The 21,064-nt window shown below is 56.2% G+C and overlaps 1 protein-coding gene across 2 annotated transcripts in view; it reads right to left on the reverse strand.

The window, feature by feature from the left end:
• Positions 1-21,064, reverse strand: part of wdr44 (WD repeat domain 44) — a 104,949-nt gene that overhangs the window by 49,875 nt on the left and 34,010 nt on the right. The window contains exons 5-6 of one of the 2 annotated variants that reach the window (XM_072505052.1): positions 17,984-18,105; positions 4,001-4,105 (exon numbers count right to left, since the gene is read on the reverse strand). In XM_072505052.1, the coding sequence (XP_072361153.1) occupies positions 4,001-4,105; positions 17,984-18,105 (227 nt within the window). Of the gene's footprint in view, positions 1-4,000; positions 4,106-17,983; positions 18,109-21,064 lie in introns of both variants that reach the window. The other variant, XM_072505051.1, reaches the window with a different exon arrangement.

Here is a 21,064-nt window from a genome sequence, read left to right on the forward strand (position 1 = left end):
CCTTCATGTCTCATCTTTACATAAGCCTCCTTCTTCCTCTTGACAAGTGTTTCGACTGCTTTAGTAAACCACGGTTCCCTCGCTCGACCACTCCCTCTCTGCCTGACAGGTACATACTTATCAAGGACACGCTGTAGCTGTTCCTTGAACAAGCTCCACATTTCCATTGTGCCCATCCCCTGCAGTTTTCCTCTCCATCCGTGCATCCCAAATCTTGCTTCATCGCATCATAATTGCCTTTCCCCCAGATATAACTCTTGCCCTGCGGTATATACCTGTCCCTTTCCATCACTAAAGTAAACGTAATCGAATTGTGGTCACTATCACCAAAGTGCTCACCTACTTCCAAATGTAACACCTGTCCTGGTTCATTACCCAGTACCAAATCCAATTTGGCCTCGCCTCTCGTTGGCCTATCTACATACTGTGCCAGGAAACTCTCCTGCACACATTGGACAAACGGACCCATCTAAAGTACTCGAACTATAGCGTTTCCAGTCAATATTTGGAAAGTTAAAGTCCCCCATAACAACTACCCTGTTGCTTTCGCTCCTATCCAGAATCATCTTTGCAATCCTTTCCTCTACATCTCTGGAACTTTTCGGAGGCCTATAGAAAGCCCCTAACAGGGTGACCTCCCCTTTCCTGTTTCTAACCTCAGCCCATATTACCTCAGAAGACGAGTCCACATCAAACATCCTTTCTGCCACCGTAATACTGTCCTTGACTAACAATGCCACCCCTCCCCCTCTTTTACCACCTTTCCTGAGATTACTGAAATATCTAAACCCCGGCACCTGCAACAACCATTCCTGCCCCTGCTTTATCCATGTCTCCGAAATGGCCACAACATCGAAGTCCCAGGTACCAACCCATGCCGCAAGTTCACCCACCTTATTCCAGATGCTCCTGGCATTGAAGAAGACACACTTTAAACCATCTTCCTGCCTGCCGGTACACTCCTGCAACTTTGAAACCTTACTCATGACCTCACTACTCTCAACCTCCTGTATACTGGAGCTACAATTCAGGTTCCCAATCCCCTGAACTAGTTTAAACCCTCCCGAAGAGCATTAGCAAATTTCCCCCCCAGGATATTGGTACCCCTCTGGTCCAGGTGTAGACCATCCCGTTTGTAGAGGTCCCACCGACCCCAGAATGAGCCCCAATTATCCAGAAATCTGAAACCCTCCCTCCTGCACCATCCCTGTAGCCACGTGTTCAACTCGTCTCTCTCCCTATTCCTCGTCTCGCTAGCACATGGCACGGGTAACAACCCAGAGATAATAACTCTGTTTGTCCAAGATCTAAGTTTCCACACTAGCTCCCTGAATTCCTGCCTTACATCCCTACCCCTTTTCCTACCTATGTTGTTGGTACCTATGTGGGCCACGACTTGGGGCTGCTCCCCCTCCCCCTTAAGGATCCCGAAAATACGATCTGAGATATAGATGAAAGGTTTTACTGCATGCACTTATGCCACCTCGAGTGTTATTGCAATATAGGGCGGAAGCAACGTCAGATTGCCAGTTATTTGTTAACCAAAAAAACTGGTATATTTCCCAAGGGTTGACTGGTTGCATTCCTTGGGCCCCTCTGGAAGTCTGCATCAGATCCAATCCACAGCTGCTGAACACAAGTACTGGCTACTGATTGTCTCTGGGTGTATAGGTTCTGGGTGGATAGGTTAACCAGTGTAACTATACCAGTAACTGCAGGGCTAAATTGCCCCTTAATTGGAAAAAAAGAATTGGGTACTTGGAAATTAAAAAAAAACGATACCAGTAACTGATCAGTGTTGCACCTAAAGATGAAACATCATATAGCCTGTGCCAACAAACCAAATTCAAAGTGCTCCCACTAGATTTTGTTTCCTCCCATCCCAAACACAGGGACATAATTTTTTTTTCCCAATTAAGGGTCAAGTTAGTGTGTCCCTTTCCCTTCTGTTGGTACAGAGGCGAGGGTATCTGGTCTCTCCAGCGCAAAGTTTAGTGCTTGTACCATTTGTTTTTTGTAGAAATGTGTTGTGAACTGTTTTAATAATCAGAGTATCCCCCCCCCCCACCCCCCCTCCCCGTACATTGGTACTGAGGGGAGGGTACCCTGTTTCTCCAACACAAAATTAGTGTTTGTAACATTTGGTCTTGTATATATTTTTACTGTTTTAATAAAATGATATGGCCAATACACGTGCCCTGCCCATCTTTGGGTTGTGGGGGTGAGACCCACACAGACAAGGGGGGGAATGTGCAAACGCCATGCTGACAGTGACCCAGGGCCTGGATCGAACCCGGGTCCTCGGCGCCGTGAGGCAGCAGTGCTAACCACTGTGCCACCATGCCGTCCCACACAGGGCCATCATAACAAAAGAAAATATGAAATGACAATTTAAGGAGGATCATATTAAAGATGTGATTGCGCACTTCTAAGGGTAGAAGCCATTTACTGCCACATGTTTCATTGCCTTAGTGACAGATAATCCATAAAATAAAATGTGAATCAATAGACCAGACTCAATTTATCTATCTACCAATAGTGAAATTTTATCTCTCAGCATTAGGTCGCAACAGCAGTGAGATCATTGTGCACAAGTGGACCAACAAATTGTGAATGCAATTCAATTCACTGACCCTGCAGACAACATTTCACAATATGTGTACTGAGGGGGGAGAAATATCAGAGCGAGATGGAATTATTTTATTTCAGTAAATCAACTACTTTCATGTTCAGAACTACATAGCTCAATGGATTTGCTAAAAAAAAAATCCTTTGTGCAAAAAGAGGAGAAACATGAAAATTCAATTTCTGTGCAGCCAGAATGCTTGACTCCTGTCAAGTCCTACTGAAGGGTACATGTGAGAGTGTGAAAGTTAAGCAGCATCAGTTTTTATGCTGATGCTCCCACAGGGTTGAACACCACAAAGATACTCATCATTAAACCTTAAATTAAGAGGAGCGGCCACATGGTTGAGGTATTAATTGGAGTCAAGAACTCGGCATCCATGGCCAAGACTATAAAATTGGAGGGGTACTTGTTTAAAACAGTGCCAGTGTTGTCACGTATTTTCAGAATCAATACATTTCACACAGATATGCTGTCAAGGGAGTCCTTTTAACCACTGTCCTTCAGTGTGCTGTTTCCATCTTCGGCGATCAATCGAATTAATATGCACTGAATATCACAATTTGTAACTACGAAAATAGCCATAGTTTTCTGTTTACAAAGCAGGTAACTAAATACAGAGCATTTGCTCCACACCTTCTGAACACATCTTTGGAGGTCCCAACATGTGTATGCTAGGCCATCAGTTCTTCAAAACAAATGGAATATTAAATAACTCAGTCTCATATTAAACATCTGGGGCGGGATTCTCCCCTACCCGGCGGGGCGGGGGATTCCGGCGTAATGGAGTGGCGGGAACCACTCCGGCGTCGGGCCGCCCTCCGCACCTTTAGGGGCCAAGCCCTCACCTTGAGGGGCTAGGCCCGTGCCAGAGTGGTTTCGGCTCCGCCGGCTGGCGGGAAAGGCTTTTGGCGCCACGCCAGCTGGCGGCGAAAGGTCTTCGCCAGGCGATGCATGCGCAGGAGCGTCAGCGGCTGCTGACGTCAACCCCGCGCATGCGCAGGGGAGGGGGTCTCTTCCGCCTCCGCCATAGAGAAGACCACGGCGAAGGCGGAAGAAAAAGAGTGCCCCCGACTGGCGCGATTTCCGCCCCCGCCAAATCTCTGGTGGCGGAGAATTCGGGACATGGCGGGGGCGGAATTCCCGCCAGCCCCCGGCGATTCTCCGACACGGTGGGGGGTCGGAGAATCACGCCCCTGATCTAGAGATGATGATTACAACAGTTTTGAAATGGATTACAAATTAAATTATAGAGTTAACAATTTAATTCAGAACATCAATCTGAATATCTACAAGGATTGCCACACTTTAAACAGAGAATATATATTACTTTTCACTTAATTTTGCTCGACAAATCACTTCAATTTTTCTCACCTCATCTGTAAGCTCTCTTCCAGAGTTTGATCTTGGTCTTTGTGGTCCTATTACTTCAGCTTCATGAGTATCAGATGTTGATTCTCCAGCCCCTTTCCCATTTTCCTGAAAATTGGATTGAAAAAGCTCACTCATCAGATGAAAAATTGGCAACGAGGTACATGGTAACATAAAATCATCTGGGTTGTTCAGCTTTGTTTTCACTTAATGGACACTAAATAATTCAAATGTTCTTGGGAGGTCATTATGCCAATGATCTCAAATGCACAAGATCCAATTTCTCGTGCATTTCAAAGTGAAATGGAGCTCTGTCAAGTAATTTATATTTGGAAGGAAGATTCTGCACATTTCCCAGAACAGATTTCAGACACTACAAGCATAAAGCAAGTGATTACATTAGTTGTCCTACCTCTAAAATTAATAGAAAATAAAGTTTTAAAAACGAGGATATCAGTGATGATAGATAGAATTAGATAGAAATAAAGTAGGCCATTCAGTCCCTCGAGCTTGTTCTGCAATTGATGAGATCATTTCACATCTGCATCCTAACTCGTCACCTGCTTTAGCTCCATATACTTTTATATCTTTTAGCAAAAAAATAAATCTAAAATTGTTACTTGAGCAACTACAGCTTTATGGGAAGGAATTTAATACTTCATCTTTTCAAAGAATCCCTACAGTGCAGAAGGAGGTCATTCAGCCCAAGTCTCCAAAAGAGCACCCCACCCAGGCACACTCCCCTACCTATCCACGTAATCCCACCTCACCTTTGCCCACTAGGAGGAAATTTAGCGTGGCCAATTCAACTAACCTGGGCATCTTTGGACTGTGGGAGGAAACCGGGGCATCTGGAGGAAACCCATGCAGACACAGGGAGAATGTGAAAACTCCACACAGTCACCCAAAGCCAGAATCGAACCCGGGTCCCTGGCACTGTGAAGCAGCACTGCTAACAACTTGTGTGAGGAAGTGTTTTAGAACTTCCCTGCTACATGGCCTGGTTTTAATTTCAAGATTTCCCTCCGTGTCCTCTAATCTCGAGAAAATGTTTCCATCTACCCTATTAATTCCTTCCAAAATGTTAAAAACCTAATTTCAATCACAATGTAACCGTTAATATTCCAAGGAAACACACCTAGTTTATATTATCTCTGTTTATAATATAACACTTGTGCCCTGGTAACTCTCTACTGCACACCTTCGAAAGCCAACTTTCTGCCCTTTATATTCTTGCTTTTTGATGTTTTTTGTACCTGAGCCCTACACTTTACTGACCTATGTACATGGACCCCTAAACCTTCCCTGCTTTTCACCATTTAACTGCGAAGTGCTCCACCCCTTTTAGTTCCAAATTGATGACCACACACTTACTGCATTGAAACCTCAGTTTCACCCACTCAATTAATCCCTCTCTCTCTTTGATAAGGTTATGGTCCCGTCTACACTACTTACTGTACCACCAATCTTTGTTGTTGGTAAACTTGGATATATGGCTCTCTATCATGTCACCCAAGGCATCATCTCCACACTCTATCTTCCAACACCTAATCAGTCTTAAATTCAAGTTTTTAATTTCAAGCTTTCAATTTCAAGTTTTAATTTTATTTAAACAGTATCTTATGTGGAGCCTCATTCAATGCTTTCTGGAAGTCCATAATAACCACATCCAGAGATATTTCTTTATCCACTACTTCAGTTACTTTCTCAAAAAACTCAATTAGGTATGCCACGCATGGCCAACCTTTACAAATTTACATGGGCTCTGTCCAATGAGCTAAATTGCTCGAAGTGCTCGATTTCTTCGTCCTTAATTACAAGAGATGTTAGACGAACAGGTCTATAATTTCTTGCTACCTTTGACACTTTTTTTGGACAATAGTTTAGTATAGAGCTCAAACATATTCTTATTTTGATTTCTTGTTCACCATGTTTTCAGTTAAGGTGGCGAAATGGTCAGTGGACAACAGGAGGAAGCCACGAACATCTTTAAGTGCCAAACCTGAGACATGTACAAACAATTATAATGCACAGATCATTTCTCAAACTGCATTCAGTTGAGATTGTAAATCTAGAACAGAAACAGCCGAGTTTCACTCATACAGCCATATCTAAACCCGCAGAGTCAATTATCTGAAGCATTGATGAATTAAATATTCTCTTTACCTGTTCAAATGCTATGTTAATCTCACCCCCCAATCTTGAACTGGATTTATAATTTACTTAAGTGGAGAGGACATTTAACGTGACATGCTGTCTTTGTTCTGAAATTTACAACTTCGTGTTAGATTCTAATGGTTTCCGCATATCTGACTAATTACAATAATTAACTTCCAATTGACAGATCCAACAAATCCATTCAATCATTTCCAAGTTTAGCACTTTGAACTGACACAACTCATAACCCAAGCCCCTTTCAAAAGTTTCAAGTTGCTTTCTTTCCAAAACAAACTCATTGAAGTTAGTTTAATAAAAGGTAAAGCATTAAAATCATTACCAGGCCCACCGATTAATTTATCTCTGAGAACTGACGACCAATCATGGAATTCTGACATTGCAGGAGGTCATTCAACCCATTGAGTCTGCACCGACACTTTGAAAGAACACCCAATCAAGACCCACTCCCCCATCCTATACCCGTAACTCCACCTAGCTTGCACACATTTGGACTGTGCGTGAGAGAGAGAGAGCGCGAGGGAGAGAGAGAGCGCGCGCGAGGGAGAGAGAGCGCGCGCGAGGGAGAGAGAGCGCGCGCGAGGGAGAGAGAGAGCGCACGCGAGGGAGAGAGAGAGCGCGCGAGGGACAGAGAGAGCGCGCGAGGGACAGAGAGAGCGCGCGAGGGACAGAGAGAGCGCGCGAGGGAGAGAGAGAGAGCGCGCGAGGGAGAGAGAGAGAGCGCGCGAGGGAGAGAGAGAGCGCGCGAGGGAGAGAGAGAGCGCGCGAGGGAGACAGAGAGCGCGCGAGGGAGAGAGAGAGCGCGCGAGGGAGAGAGAGAGCGCGCGAGGGAGAGAGAGAGCGCGCGAGGGAGAGAGAGAGCGCGCGAGGGAGAGAGAGAGCGCGCGAGGGAGAGAGAGAGCGCGCGAGGGAGAGAGAGAGAGTGCGAGGGAGAGAGAGAACGCGAGGGAGAGAGAGCGCGCGAGGGAGAGAGAGCGCGAGGGAGAGAGAGAGAGCACGAGGGAGAGCGCGAGGGAGAGAGAGAGAGCGCAAGGGAGAGGGAAAGAGAGAGCGCAAGGGAGAGGGAAAGCGAGGGAAAGAGAGAAAGCGCGAGAGGGAGAGAGGGGGAGAGAGGGAGAGGGCGGGAGAGAGGGAGAGGGCGGGAGAGAGGGAGAGGGCGGGAGAGAGGGAGAGGGCGGGAGAGAGGGAGAGGGCGGGAGAGAGGGAGAGGGCGGGAGAGAGGGAGAGGGCGGGAGAGAGCGGGAGAGAGGGAGAGGGCGGGAGAGAGGAAGAGGGCGTGAGTGAGCGCGGGACGGAGGGAGGGCGGGTGCGAGGGGGGCGCGGGTGCGAGGGGGGCGCGGGTGCGAGGGGGGGCGGGTGCGAGGGGGGGCGGGTGCGAGGGGGGGCGGGTGCGAGGGGGGGCGGGTGCGAGGGGGGGCGGGTGCGAGGGGGGGCGGGTGCGAGGGGGGGCGGGTGCGAGGGGGGGGACGGGTGCGAGGGGGGGGGGCGGGTGCGAGGGGGGGGGGCGGGTGCGAGGGGGGGGGCGGGTGCGAGGGGGGGGGCGGGTGCGAGGGGGGGCGGGTGCGAGGGGGGGCGGGTGCGAGGGGGGGCGGGTGCGAGGGGGGGCGGGTGCGAGGGGGGGCGGGTGCGAGGGGGGGCGGGTGCGAGGGGGGGCGGGTGCGAGGGGGGGCGGGTGCGAGGGGGGGGCGGGTGCGAGGGGGGGCGGGTGCGAGGGGGGGCGGGTGCGAGGGGGGGCGGGTGCGAGGGGGGGCGGGTGCGAGGGGGGGCGGGTGCGAGGGGGGGCGGGTGCGAGGGGGGGCGGGTGCGAGGGGGGGCGGGTGCGAGGGGGGGCGGGTGCGAGGGGGGGCGGGTGCGAGGGGGGGCGGGTGCGAGGGGGGGCGGGTGCGAGGGGGGGCGGGTGCGAGGGGGGGCGGGTGCGAGGGGGGGCGGGTGCGAGGGGGGGCGGGTGCGAGGGGGGGCGGGTGCGAGGGGGGGCGGGTGCGAGGGGGGGCGGGTGCGAGGGGGGGCGGGTGCGAGGGGGGGGCGGGTGCGAGGGGGGGCGGGTGCGAGGGGGGGGCGGGTGCGAGTGGGGGGCGGGTGCGAGGGGGGGCGGGTGCGAGGGGGGGCGGGTGCGAGGGGGGGGCGGGTGCGAGGGGGGGGGCGGGTGCGAGGGGGGGGCGGGTGCGAGGGGGGGCGGGTGCGAGGGGGGGGCGGGTGCGAGGGGGGGCGGGTGCGAGGGGGGCGCGGGTGCGAGTGGGGGGCGGGTGCGAGGGGGGGCGGGTGCGAGTGGGGGGCGGGTGCGAGGGGGGGCGGGTGCGAGGGGGGGGCGGGTGCGAGGGGGGGGCGGGTGCGAGGGGGGGGCGGGTGCGAGGGGGGGCGGGTGCGAGGGGGGGCGGGTGCGAGGGGGGGCGGGTGCGAGGGGGGGCGGGTGCGAGGGGGGGCGGGTGCGAGGGGGGGCGGGTGCGAGGGGGGGCGGGTGCGAGGGGGGGCGGGTGCGAGGGGGGGCCGGGTGCGAGGGGGGGCGGGTGCGAGGGGGGGCGGGTGCGAGGGGGGGCGGGTGCGAGGGGGGGCGGGTGCGAGGGGGGGCGGGTGCGAGGGGGGGCGGGTGCGAGGGGGGGCGGGTGCGAGGGGGGGCGGGTGCGAGGGGGGGGCGGGTGCGAGGGGGGGCGGGTGCGAGGGGGGGCGGGTGCGAGGGGGGGCGGGTGCGAGGGGGGGCGGGTGCGAGGGGGGGCGGGTGCGAGGGGGGGGCGGGTGCGAGGGGGGGCGGGTGCGAGGGGGGGCGGGTGCGAGGGGGGGCGGGTGCGAGGGGGGGCGGGTGCGAGGGGGGGCGGGTGCGAGGGGGGGCGGGTGCGAGGGGGGGCGGGTGCGAGGGGGGGCGGGTGCGAGGGGGGGCGGGTGGGCGAGGGGGGGCGGGTGGGCGAGGGGGGGGGCGGGTGGGCGAGGGGGGGGCGGGTGGGCGAGGGGGGGGCGGGAGGGCGAGGGGTGGGCGAGACGGGGGCGGGTGGGCGAGACGGGGGCGGGTGGGCGAGACGGGGGCGGGTGGGCGAGACGGGGGCGGGTGGGCGAGACGGGGGCGGGTGGGCGAGACGGGGGCGGGTGGGCGAGACGGGGGCGGGTGGGCGAGACGGGGGCGGGTGGGCGAGACGGGGGCGGGTGGGCGAGACGGGGGCGGGTGGGCGAGACGGGGGCGGGTGGGCGAGACGGGGGCGGGTGGGCGAGACGGGGGCGGGTGGGCGAGACGGGGGCGGGTGGGCGAGACGGGGGCGGGTGGGCGAGACGGGGGCGGGTGGGCGAGACGGGGGCGGGTGGGCGAGACGGGGGCGGGTGGGCGAGACGGGGGCGGGTGGGCGAGACGGGGGCGGGTGGGCGAGACGGGGGCGGGTGGGCGAGACGGGGGCGGGTGGGCGAGACGGGGGCGGGTGGGCGAGACGGGGGCGGGTGGGCGAGACGGGGGCGGGTGGGCGAGACGGGGGCGGGTGGGCGAGACGGGGGCGGGTGGGCGAGACGGGGGCGGGTGGGCGAGACGGGGGCGGGTGGGCGAGACGGGGGCGGGTGGGCGAGACGGGGGCGGGTGGGCGAGACGGGGGCGGGTGGGCGAGACGGGGGCGGGTGGGCGAGACGGGGGCGGGTGGGCGAGACGGGGGCGGGTGGGCGAGACGGGGGCGGGTGGGCGAGACGGGGGCGGGTGGGCGAGACGGGGGCGGGTGGGCGAGACGGGGGCGGGTGGGCGAGACGGGGGCGGGTGGGCGAGACGGGGGCGGGCGGGCGAGACGGGGGCGGGCGGGCGAGACGGGGGCGGGCGGGCGAGACGGGGGCGGGTGGGCGAGACGGGGGCGGGTGGGCGAGACGGGGGCGGGTGGGCGAGACGGGGGCGGGGTGGGCGAGACGGGGGCGGGTGGGCGAGACGGGGGCGGGTGGGCGAGACGGGGGCGGGTGGGCGAGACGGGGGCGGGTGGGCGAGACGGGGGCGGGTGGGCGAGACGGGGGCGGGTGGGCGAGACGGGGGCGGGTGGGCGAGACGGGGGCGGGTGGGCGAGACGGGGGCGGGTGGGCGAGACGGGGGCGGGTGGGCGAGACGGGGGCGGGTGGGCGAGACGGGGGCGGGTGGGCGAGACGGGGGCGGGTGGGCGAGACGGGGGCGGGTGGGCGAGACGGGGGCGGGTGGGCGAGACGGGGGCGGGTGGGCGAGACGGGGGCGGGTGGGCGAGACGGGGGCGGGTGGGCGAGACGGGGGCGGGTGGGCGAGACGGGGGCGGGTGGGCGAGACGGGGGCGGGTGGGCGAGACGGGGGCGGGTGGGCGAGACGGGGGCGGGTGGGCGAGACGGGGGCGGGTGGGCGAGACGGGGGCGGGTGGGCGAGACGGGGGCGGGTGGGCGAGACGGGGGCGGGTGGGCGAGACGGGGGCGGGTGGGCGAGACGGGGGCGGGTGGGCGAGACGGGGGCGGGTGGGCGAGACGGGGGCGGGTGGGCGAGACGGGGGCGGGTGGGCGAGACGGGGGCGGGTGGGCGAGACGGGGGCGGGTGGGCGAGACGGGGGCGGGTGGGCGAGACGGGGGCGGGTGGGCGAGACGGGGGCGGGTGGGCGAGACGGGGGCGGGTGGGCGAGACGGGGGCGGGTGGGCGAGACGGGGGCGGGTGGGCGAGACGGGGGCGGGTGGGCGAGACGGGGGCGGGTGGGCGAGACGGGGGCGGGTGGGCGAGACGGGGGCGGGTGGGCGAGACGGGGGCGGGTGGGCGAGACGGGGGCGGGTGGGCGAGACGGGGGCGGGTGGGCGAGACGGGGGCGGGTGGGCGAGACGGGGGCGGGTGGGCGAGACGGGGGCGGGTGGGCGAGACGGGGGCGGGTGGGCGAGACGGGGGCGGGTGGGCGAGACGGGGGCGGGTGGGCGAGACGGGGGCGGGTGGGCGAGACGGGGGCGGGTGGGCGAGACGGGGGCGGGTGGGCGAGACGGGGGCGGGTGGGCGAGACGGGGGCGGGTGGGCGAGACGGGGGCGGGTGGGCGAGACGGGGGCGGGTGGGCGAGACGGGGGCGGGTGGGCGAGACGGGGGCGGGTGGGCGAGACGGGGGCGGGTGGGCGAGACGGGGGCGGGTGGGCGAGACGGGGGCGGGTGGGCGAGACGGGGGCGGGTGGGCGAGACGGGGGCGGGTGGGCGAGACGGGGGCGGGTGGGCGAGACGGGGGCGGGTGGGCGAGACGGGGGCGGGTGGGCGAGACGGGGGCGGGTGGGCGAGACGGGGGCGGGTGGGCGAGACGGGGGCGGGTGGGCGAGACGGGGGCGGGTGGGCGAGACGGGGGCGGGTGGGCGAGACGGGGGCGGGTGGGCGAGACGGGGGCGGGTGGGCGAGACGGGGGCGGGTGGGCGAGACGGGGGCGGGTGGGCGAGACGGGGGCGGGTGGGCGAGACGGGGGCGGGTGGGCGAGACGGGGGCGGGTGGGCGAGACGGGGGCGGGTGGGCGAGACGGGGGCGGGTGGGCGAGACGGGGGCGGGTGGGCGAGACGGGGGCGGGTGGGCGAGACGGGGGCGGGTGGGCGAGACGGGGGCGGGTGGGCGAGACGGGGGCGGGTGGGCGAGACGGGGGCGGGTGGGCGAGACGGGGGCGGGTGGGCGAGACGGGGGCGGGTGGGCGAGACGGGGGCGGGTGGGCGAGACGGGGGCGGGTGGGCGAGACGGGGGCGGGTGGGCGAGACGGGGGCGGGTGGGCGAGACGGGGGCGGGTGGGCGAGACGGGGGCGGGTGGGCGAGACGGGGGCGGGTGGGCGAGACGGGGGCGGGTGGGCGAGACGGGGGCGGGTGGGCGAGACGGCGGGTGGGCGAGACGGCGGGTGGGCGAGACGGCGGGTGGGCGAGACGGCGGGTGCGAGAGGGGGCGGGTGGGCGAGGGGGGCGGGTGGGCGAGGGGGCGGGTGCGAGAGGGGGCGGGTGCGAGAGGGGGCGGGTGCGAGAGGGGGCGGGTGCGAGAGGGGGCGGGTGCGAGAGGGGGCGGGTGCGAGAGGGGGCGGGTGCGAGAGGGGGCGGGTGCGAGAGGGGGCGGGTGCGAGAGGGGGCGGGTGCGAGAGGGGGCGGGTGCGAGAGGGGGCGGGTGCGAGAGGGGGCGGGTGCGAGAGGGGGCGGGTGCGAGAGGGGGCGGGTGCGAGAGGGGGCGGGTGCGAGAGGGGGCGGGTGCGAGAGGGGGCGGGTGCGAGAGGGGGCGGGTGCGAGAGGGGGCGGGTGCGAGAGGGGGCGGGTGCGAGAGGGGGCGGGTGCGAGAGGGGGCGGGTGCGAGAGGGGGCGGGTGCGAGAGGGGGCGGGTGCGAGAGGGGGCGGGTGCGAGAGGGGGCGGGTGCGAGAGGGGGCGGGTGCGAGAGGGGGCGGGTGCGAGAGAGGGCGGGTGCGAGAGAGGGCGGGTGCGAGAGAGGGCGGGTGCGAGAGGGGGCGGGTGCGAGAGGGGGCGGGTGCGAGAGGGGGCGGGTGCGAGAGGGGGCGGGTGCGAGAGGGGGCGGGTGCGAGAGGGGGCGGGTGCGAGAGGGGGCGGGTGCGAGAGGGGGCGGGTGCGAGAGGGGGCGGGTGCGAGAGGGGGCGGGTGCGAGAGGGGGCGGGAGTGAGAGGGGGCGGGAGCGAGAGGGGGCGGGAGCGAGAGGGGGCGGGAGCGAGAGGGGGCGGGAGCGAGAGAGGGCGGGAGCGAGAGAGGGCGGGAGCGAGAGGGGGCGGGAGCGAGAGGGGGCGGGAGCGAGAGAGCGCGCGAGAGAGATCGCGAGTGAGCGCGAGAGAGCTAGAGAGAGATACGGAGAGAGCGCAAGGGAGAACGCGAGAGAGCGAGAGCGCGAAGGAGAGCGTGAGAGAGCGCTAGAGAAAGCGCGAGAGAGAGAACGCGAGAGAGAGAACGCGAGAGAGAGAGCGCGAGAGAGAGAGCGCGAGAGAGAGAGCGCGAGAGAGAGAGAGCGCGAGAGAGAGAGAGCGCGAGAGAGAGAGCGCGAGAGAGAGAGCGCGAGAGAGAGCGCGAGAGAGAGCGCGAGAGAAAGCGCGAGAGAAAGCGCGAGAGGGAGCACGAGAGGGGGCACGAGAGGGAGCGCGAGAGAGAGCGCAAGAGAGCGCAGGAGAGCTCAAGAGAGAGTGCGATTGAGTGAACGAGCGTGAGAACACGAGAGCGCGAGAGCGAGCGCGAGAGAGCGCGAGAGCGAGCGCGAGAGAGCGCGAGAGAGAGCGCGAGAGAGAGCGCGAGTGAGAGCGCGAGAGAGAGCGAGAGCGCGAGAGAGATCGCGAGAGAGAGCGCGAGAGAGAGCGCGAGAGAGAGCGCGAGTGAGAGCGCGAGAGAGAGCGCGAGAGAGAGCGCGAGAGAGAGCGCGAGAGAATGAGCGCTAGAGAGCGCAAGAGAGAGCGCGAGAGAGAGCGCGAGAGAGAGCGCGAGAGAGAGCGCGAGAAAGAGCTTGAGAGAGCGCGAGAGAGAGTGCGCGAGGGAGAGAGCGCGAGGGAGAGAGCGCGAGGGAGAGAGCGCGAGGGAGAGAGCGCGAGGGAGAGAGCGCGAGGGAGAGAGCGCGAGGGAGAGAGCGCGAGGGAGAGAGCGCGAGGGAGAGAGCGCGAGGGAGAGAGCGCGAGGGAGAGAGCGCGAGGGAGAGAGCGCGAGGGAGAGAGCGCGAGGGAGAGAGCGCGAGGGAGAGAGCGCGAGGGAGAGCGCGCGAGGGAGAGCGCGCGAGGGAGAGAGCGCGAGGGAGAGAGCGCGAGGGAGAGAGCGCGAGGGAGAGAGCGCGAGGGAGAGAGCGCGAGGGAGAGAGCGCGAGGGAGAGAGCGCGAGGGAGAGAGCGCGAGGGAGAGAGCGCGAGGGAGAGAGCGCGAGGGAGAGAGCGCGAGGGAGAGAGCGCGAGGGAGAGTGCGCGAGGGAGAGAGCGCGAGGGAGAGAGCGCGAGGGAGAGAGCGCGAGGGAGAGAGCGCGAGGGAGAGAGCGCGAGGGAGAGAGCGCGAGGGAGAGAGCGCGAGGGAGAGAGCGCGAGGGAGAGAGCGCGAGGGAGAGAGCGCGAGAAAGAGCTTGAGAGCGCGAGAAAGAGCTTGAGAGCGCGAGAAAGAGCTTGAGAGCGCGCGAGGGAGAGCGCGCGAGGGAGAGCGCGCGAGGGAGAGAGCGCGAGGGAGAGAGCGCGACAGAGAGCGCGACAGAGAGCGCGACAGAGAGCGCGACAGAGAGCGCGACAGAGAGCGCGACAGAGAGCGCGACAGAGAGCGCGACAGAGAGAGTGCTAGAAAGGAGGGGGGAGATTTGGGAAAGGAGTGCAGCTATTAAGCAAGAGATGGAGGGGGTGTTCGGCAACAGGCAGCTTTGCTTATCTTTAACATAAGAGTTTATTTTAATTATGTAAATAATTAACAATTTTTTAATAAACTTTATTTTTCCTTCTAAAACCCTCCTCCTGGGCTTGTCACTCCAAACTACTGCTGGAACAACAGTGACCAAATAAAAAAGATAAATCCTTTCCAATAACTCAGATCAATAAATTATTTTATGAGTGTAAAGTTTAAAGTAGGGCGATCCAGGGTCGAGGACGAAAACTTACTGTCACGGAAATCCAGTATTTGTTCCCCTGAGGTTTTTCTTTAAATGTTTCCAGAATTAAAGTGTCAGTGTAAAAGACTTTGACAGCTGCTGAGCGAGTGCATTCTTCTCCCACCCCCCCACACAAAATGGTTGTAATTTGCAGAAACCGTTGCGAGTTCAGTCAACCCTGAAGAGTTCTATTTTGCTTTAATACCAGTCATTGGAGGACAACGACAGGGTTTTTTTTGTGTGTGTGCGTGTGCGCGTGTGGTGGTGGTGGGACGGAGGGATTCATCCTCAGCTGCCCAACATTGAGGGTCTTGTTCATTCCACGATTCTATCATTTTTAATATCTTTTAATGAAGGCATAAAGTGAGTTTACGTATTCCTACTTTGAGAACAAAACGCAGGTCCCAATAACCAGAAGAGAAGCCCTCGAGACAATCTCGATAATTACTCTTGGAAAGAAAACTGATTTTGGCCCCTGCTTGGAAACAGAATCACTGGGTAGAAGACCTTTAGTAATGAGGACGGGATTCAATAAATGTCTGTATCTGTGTTGCCAAAGTAAACCAAAACCAAATACGGGTACTTTAGACACTTATCTCATTTAACAAATTGTTACACAGGAGGTTTTAAACTAGTATGGCAGGGGGGGTGGGTACCGGAGCAAAGGTCAGAAGGTGAAAGCATTGAGGGAGAACTAGGGAATCGGGCCAGTATGGCTCTGAGGAAGAAAAGACAGGGAGAAGTTGCTGAACACAGCGGGTCTGGTGGCCTGAAGTGCATAAGTTTTAATGCAAGAAGTATTACGGGTAAGGCAGATGAACTTAGAGCTTGGATTAGTACTTGGAACTATGATTTTGTTGCCATTACAGAGACCTGGTTGAGGGAGGGACAGGATTGGCAGCTAAACGTTCCACGATTTAGATGTTTCAGGTGGGATAGAGGGGGATGTAAAAGGGGAGGCGGAGTTGCGCTACTGGTTCGGGAGAATATCACAGCTGTACTGCGGGAGGACACCTCAGAGGGCAGTGAGGCTATATGGGTAGAGATCAGGAATAAGAAGGGTGCAGTCACAATGTTGGGGGTTTACTACAGGCCTCCCAACAGCCAGCGGGAGATAGAGGAGCAGATAGGTAGACAGATTTTGGAAACGAGTAAAAACAACAGGGTTGTTGTGATGGGAGGCTTTAACTTCCCCAATATTGACTGGAACTCACTTAGTGCCAGGGGCCTGGACGGGTTTGTAAGGAGCATCCAGAAGGATAAATACGGCAAATTTGGGAACCTTGGATAACGAGAGATATTGTAGGCCTCGTCAAAAAGAAAAAGGAGGCACTTGTCAGGGCTAAAAGGTTGGGAACAGACGAAGCCAGTGTGGAATATAAGGAAAGTAGGAAGGAACTTAAGCAAGGAGTCAGGAGAGCTAGAAGAGGTCACGAAAAGTCATTGGCAAATAGGGTTAAGGAAAATCCCAAGGCTTTTTACCCATACATAAAAAGCAAGAGGGTAGACAGGGAAAGGGTTGGCCCACTGAAGGATAGGCAAAGGAATCTATGTGTGGAGCCAGAGGAAATGGGCGAGGTACTAAATGAATACTTTGCATCAGTATTCACCAAAGAGAAGGAATTGGTGGATGTTGAGTCTGGAGAAGGGTGTGTAGATAGCCTGGGTCACATTGAGATCCAAAAAGACAAGGTATTGGGCGTCTTGAAAAATATTAAGGTGGATAAGTCCCCAGGGCCGGATGGTATAGACCCAAGAATACTGAAGGAGGCTAGAGAGGAAATTGCTGAGGCCTTGACAGAAATCTTTGGATCCTCACTGTCTTCAGGTGATGTCCCAGAGGACTGGAGAATAGCCAATCTTGTTCCTTTGTTTAAGAAGGGTAGCAAGGATAATCCAGGGAACTACAGGCCGATGACCCTCACGTCAGTGGTAGGGAAATTACTGGAGAGAATTCGTCGAGACAGGATCTACTCCTATTTGGAAGCAAATGGACGTATTAGTGAGAGGCATCATGGTTTTGTGAAGGGGATGTCGTGTCTCACTAACTTGATAGAGTTTTTCGAAGAGGTCACAAAGATGATTGATGCAGGTAGGGCAGTGAATGTTGTCCATATGGACTTCAGTAAGGCCTTTGACAAGGTCCCTCATGGTAGACTGGTACAAAAGGTGAAGTCACACGGGATCAGGGGTGAGCTGGCAAGGTGGATACAGAACTGGCTAGGTCATAGAAGGCAGAGAGGATCAATGGAAGGGTGCTTTTCTGATTGGAGGGCTGTGACTAGTGGTGTTCCGCAGGGGTCAGTACTGGGACCTTTGCTGTTCATAGTATATATAAATGATTTGGAGGAAAATGTAACTGGTCTGATTAGTAAGTTTGCAGACGACACAAAGGTTGGTGGAATTGCGGATAGCGATGAGGACTGTCAGAGGATACAGCAGGATTTAGATCGTTTGGAGACTTGGGCGGAGAGATGGCAGATGGAGTTTAATCCGGACAAATGTAAGGTAATGCATTTTGGAAAGTCTAATGTCGGTAGGGAATATACAGTGAATGGTAGAACCCTCAAGAGTATTGAAAGTCAGAGAGATCTAGGTGTACAGGTCCACAGGTCACTGAAAGGGGCAACACAGAAGGTAGTCAAGAAGGCATACGGCATGCTTACCTTCATTGGCCGGGGCATTGAGTATAAGAATTGGCAAGTCATGTTGCAGCTGTATATAATCTTAGTTAGACCACACTTGGAGTATAGTGTTCAATTCTGGTCGCCACACTACCAGAAGGATGTGGAGGCTTTAGAGAGGATGCAGAAGAGATTTACCAGGATGTTGCCTGGTATGGAGGGCATTAGCTATGAGGAGCGGTTGAATAAACCTGGTTTGGTCTCACTGGAACGACGGAGGTTAAGGGGCGACCTGATAGAGGTCTACAAAATTATGAAGGGCATAGACAGAGTGCTTAGTCAGAGGCTTTTCCTCAGGGTAGAGGGGTCAATTACTAGGGGGCATAGGTTTAAGGTGCGAGGGGCAAGGTTGAGAGGAGATGTACGAGGCAAGTTTTTTTTACACAGAGGGTGGTGGGTGCCTGGAACTCGCTGCCGGAGGAGGTGGTGGAAGCAGGGACGATAGTGACATTTAAGGGGCATCTTGACAAATACATGAATAGGATGGGAATAGAGGGATATGGACCCAGGAAGTGTAGAAGATTTTAGTTTAGACAGGCAGCATGGTCGACACGGGCTTGGAGGGGCGAAGGGCCTGTTCCTGTGCTGTACTTTTCTTTGTTGCAACAAGTCAAAATGATTGCTTTCCACATACCTGCGCAGTAACAATTTTGTCGCCACTGGTTGCACTTGCAAGATCTAATGAATGCTGAAGTTCTTTGGCTAGATTCTCCACAGCTGTGTTGGGACTCACAAGACCACTGGATGCAACAGGATCTGCTGGAATTGCATTTAAAAGATTACAGCACTTCTAAACTAGAATTCCTCACTCAAACCCGTTATATCAGATGGCTTTTAGAGCAGTTTAATAATTATGCATCAATCAACAAATTCAATGTCTCTCCGAAGTTAAATCATCCAAAATATTACAGATAAACGTAGTTCCTTATACACAAAGTTGTTGGGGACTATTTGGCAGAATTTGCCAAGTTGTCACACCTCTGGAACATGGGACGCAAATTTAGGGAGGGGTGCACAATAAAGACAAAGGAGACTACAAAAGAAGCTATATTGAAAGAAAGCAACTTTTCAGATTTTAACGTAACAAAGTGAATGTTTTGTAAGGGTCCAAACCTTTGCACTCCCTCTAATATGGGATCTGGCCTAAGGCAGTAATTAGAATTAGCAAATTAACAATTATCTAACCATATGTGGTGTGTAAATGTACACGTTCCAGTTATTCAGAAAATATTTTGAACTCATTGAATTTATGGTATTCAAGATTGACATTTCAACTTCGGATAACATTGAAACACTCCGAACCTGGTTCAGCCTTTACAGCAATATAATAATAATAAACAAGACTTAACATTCCAGGCTCCAGTTTTTCCAGAGTTCCACGGTAACAGTTCTGTACTGTGATATTCCACAAGTAACATTTGCAAATGTACCTAAAAGTCTTCAGGACAGATACATTTTAGAAGAAAGCTTAGTTGGCTGCCATGTCCTCCCCTATCTGTCGATTCTACATAAACGATTATCAAACAAAGTTTCCTTGATTATCCAATTTTGATTGACAACTTCATTTGTGAGACTTAGTCAGGAAGTAACATTGCCACAGCTATTTCCTCAAGCACAGATATAGAGCAGCCAATATTTAGAGAGCCAATGTCTGCTTAGATTTATTTTTAAATTATTATATTTATTTTATGTTCAACAATAAATCAAGATGCCCTGACCATCACTTGATTAAATCCAATCAACCTTCAATTAGTATAAAAATAAGTCCTAAGTTTGGTTATAGAAGTAGCTGAACGGCACATGTTTCTTAGACCTGGAGAACCTTTCACTTCAGAGCACGTCACTTCCTGGATTGCTGTCTATTGCTTTTAAAGCAGGTCACAGCAGAGTTAACCATCAAATTGCAAGTGCAGCATTTAAAGAGGAAATTCTGCTCGCCAATTATACCCAAGCAGGAGTTATTTTTGGTTCCTGCACAGATCAAATTTAAGACATCTGCTTTGGTTGATTTGCATCAGTTACACTCATTCGGTCACCAACAAAGTTTTGCATCAGTTACACCATTAGGTCACCAACCAAGTTATCTAGTTTTTTTGTTTGGTTCTGATTGGAGCGCTCAGATCTGGTCAGTCTTAAAATGGTTCCAATGAATGAAGACCAACAGCACAAAGCTCTACATATCGAGTACACCGAGACACTCAGAATACGGATGGCTGAGTGAGATGCTGGTTTGGAGAATTAAAGAAGATTGTCAAAGTTGAAAGCAAACCTTATTCAAGTAGTAACCAGCCACCTAACATTCTATAGCTATCACAGAAAGTGCCTATTCTATCTCTCAGTGGTAGGATTCTCATCAACAAGCACAAGATTTGCCAGAAAAACAGTGATAAAACAGATGATGTACTCCAAGCAGTGACATACTTTGGTGCAAAAACAGAGACAAATAAAAATATTTTTGAATTTGCAAGGAACACATTCAGGACTATTTTCAACTCTCAAGCAATGCAAGCCATATAATAAAATTATTTTATTTCACAATAGAATACATGACAACGTTCACTGGTCATCAGAGAATTTGAATATACAATTCTTTAGGATATTTTGAGATATGTCTTACCACAAGAAAACGAGAAAGAGTTGACTGAATCAAGAGTGAATTAGCAAAACAACCATGCCAAAAACAGATGCAGCAATGTTTTTAATATGCATCAAGTCTTCTGTATTGCTGCTCAATATATGCCCTGTAATTCTCTCATCCATATGCGTAGTTGTGAACATCTGACCCCATTCACTATAATTGCAAAAACCAACGATTGAGCCATCAGATTGAGCCATTTTCTACACAGAATAAGAAACCTTCGAAGCAGATTTGAGCAAATAATTATACTACTTATTTATTCTAAACAGGGTCCTTTGAACACAGAAGCAAAATGTTGCCTATTAATCAAGTGTTAGTAACATAAGCTACTTTTGCTATGTAAAATACTGAAGCATAACAGAGACCCGAGTTTTGGAAAGAATTCCATTCTTCACTCAGAACTGACTTGCAAATCATTTGAGAAATTAGTTCAAGAGGAGCAAAGCACAACACTCACCAAAGCTTCTGAAGCGTATACATACATCTTGGAAACAGAAGACAGATCTCATCTACATGTTATGTCGAAGACAGTGACTCAAAGGCCTCAGTCAGCAGAACTGTACTGAGCTGCTCAATAGTTAATCAGGATGTCACGCATCCATTTTACATAAATCAAATGTCACAAACAGCAACTCACTGAGGATCCTGCAACATCACCTTCCAAACTCACAACCTCTACCATCTAGAAGGACAAGGGTGGCAGCAAATGCATCGGAACACCACCCCTATTAGCCCTCCCTACATACCGCATTCCATCCCGACTTGGAACTATGTCACCGCTCCTTCACTGCCACTGGGCCAAAATTGTAAAACTCTTCCCTACAGCACTATGGACGTGTCTATACCACATGGATTGCAGCAGTTCAAGAGAGTGGCTCACCATCACCCTCTCAAGGGAAATTAAGGATGGGTGACAAATGCTGGCCCAGCGAGTGACAGGCACACCTTGTGAAAACATTTTTTAAAGCACTTGGAGAGATGTGAACTAAGTCAATCAAGGCTGGGGCAGTACGGTGGCGCAGTAGTGAGCACTACTGCCTATGGCACTGAGGACCCAGGTTCGATTCCAGCCCCGGG

This window comes from Scyliorhinus torazame, chromosome 5 (assembly GCF_047496885.1).
Source record: "Scyliorhinus torazame isolate Kashiwa2021f chromosome 5, sScyTor2.1, whole genome shotgun sequence".
NCBI lineage: Eukaryota > Metazoa > Chordata > Chondrichthyes > Carcharhiniformes > Scyliorhinidae > Scyliorhinus > Scyliorhinus torazame.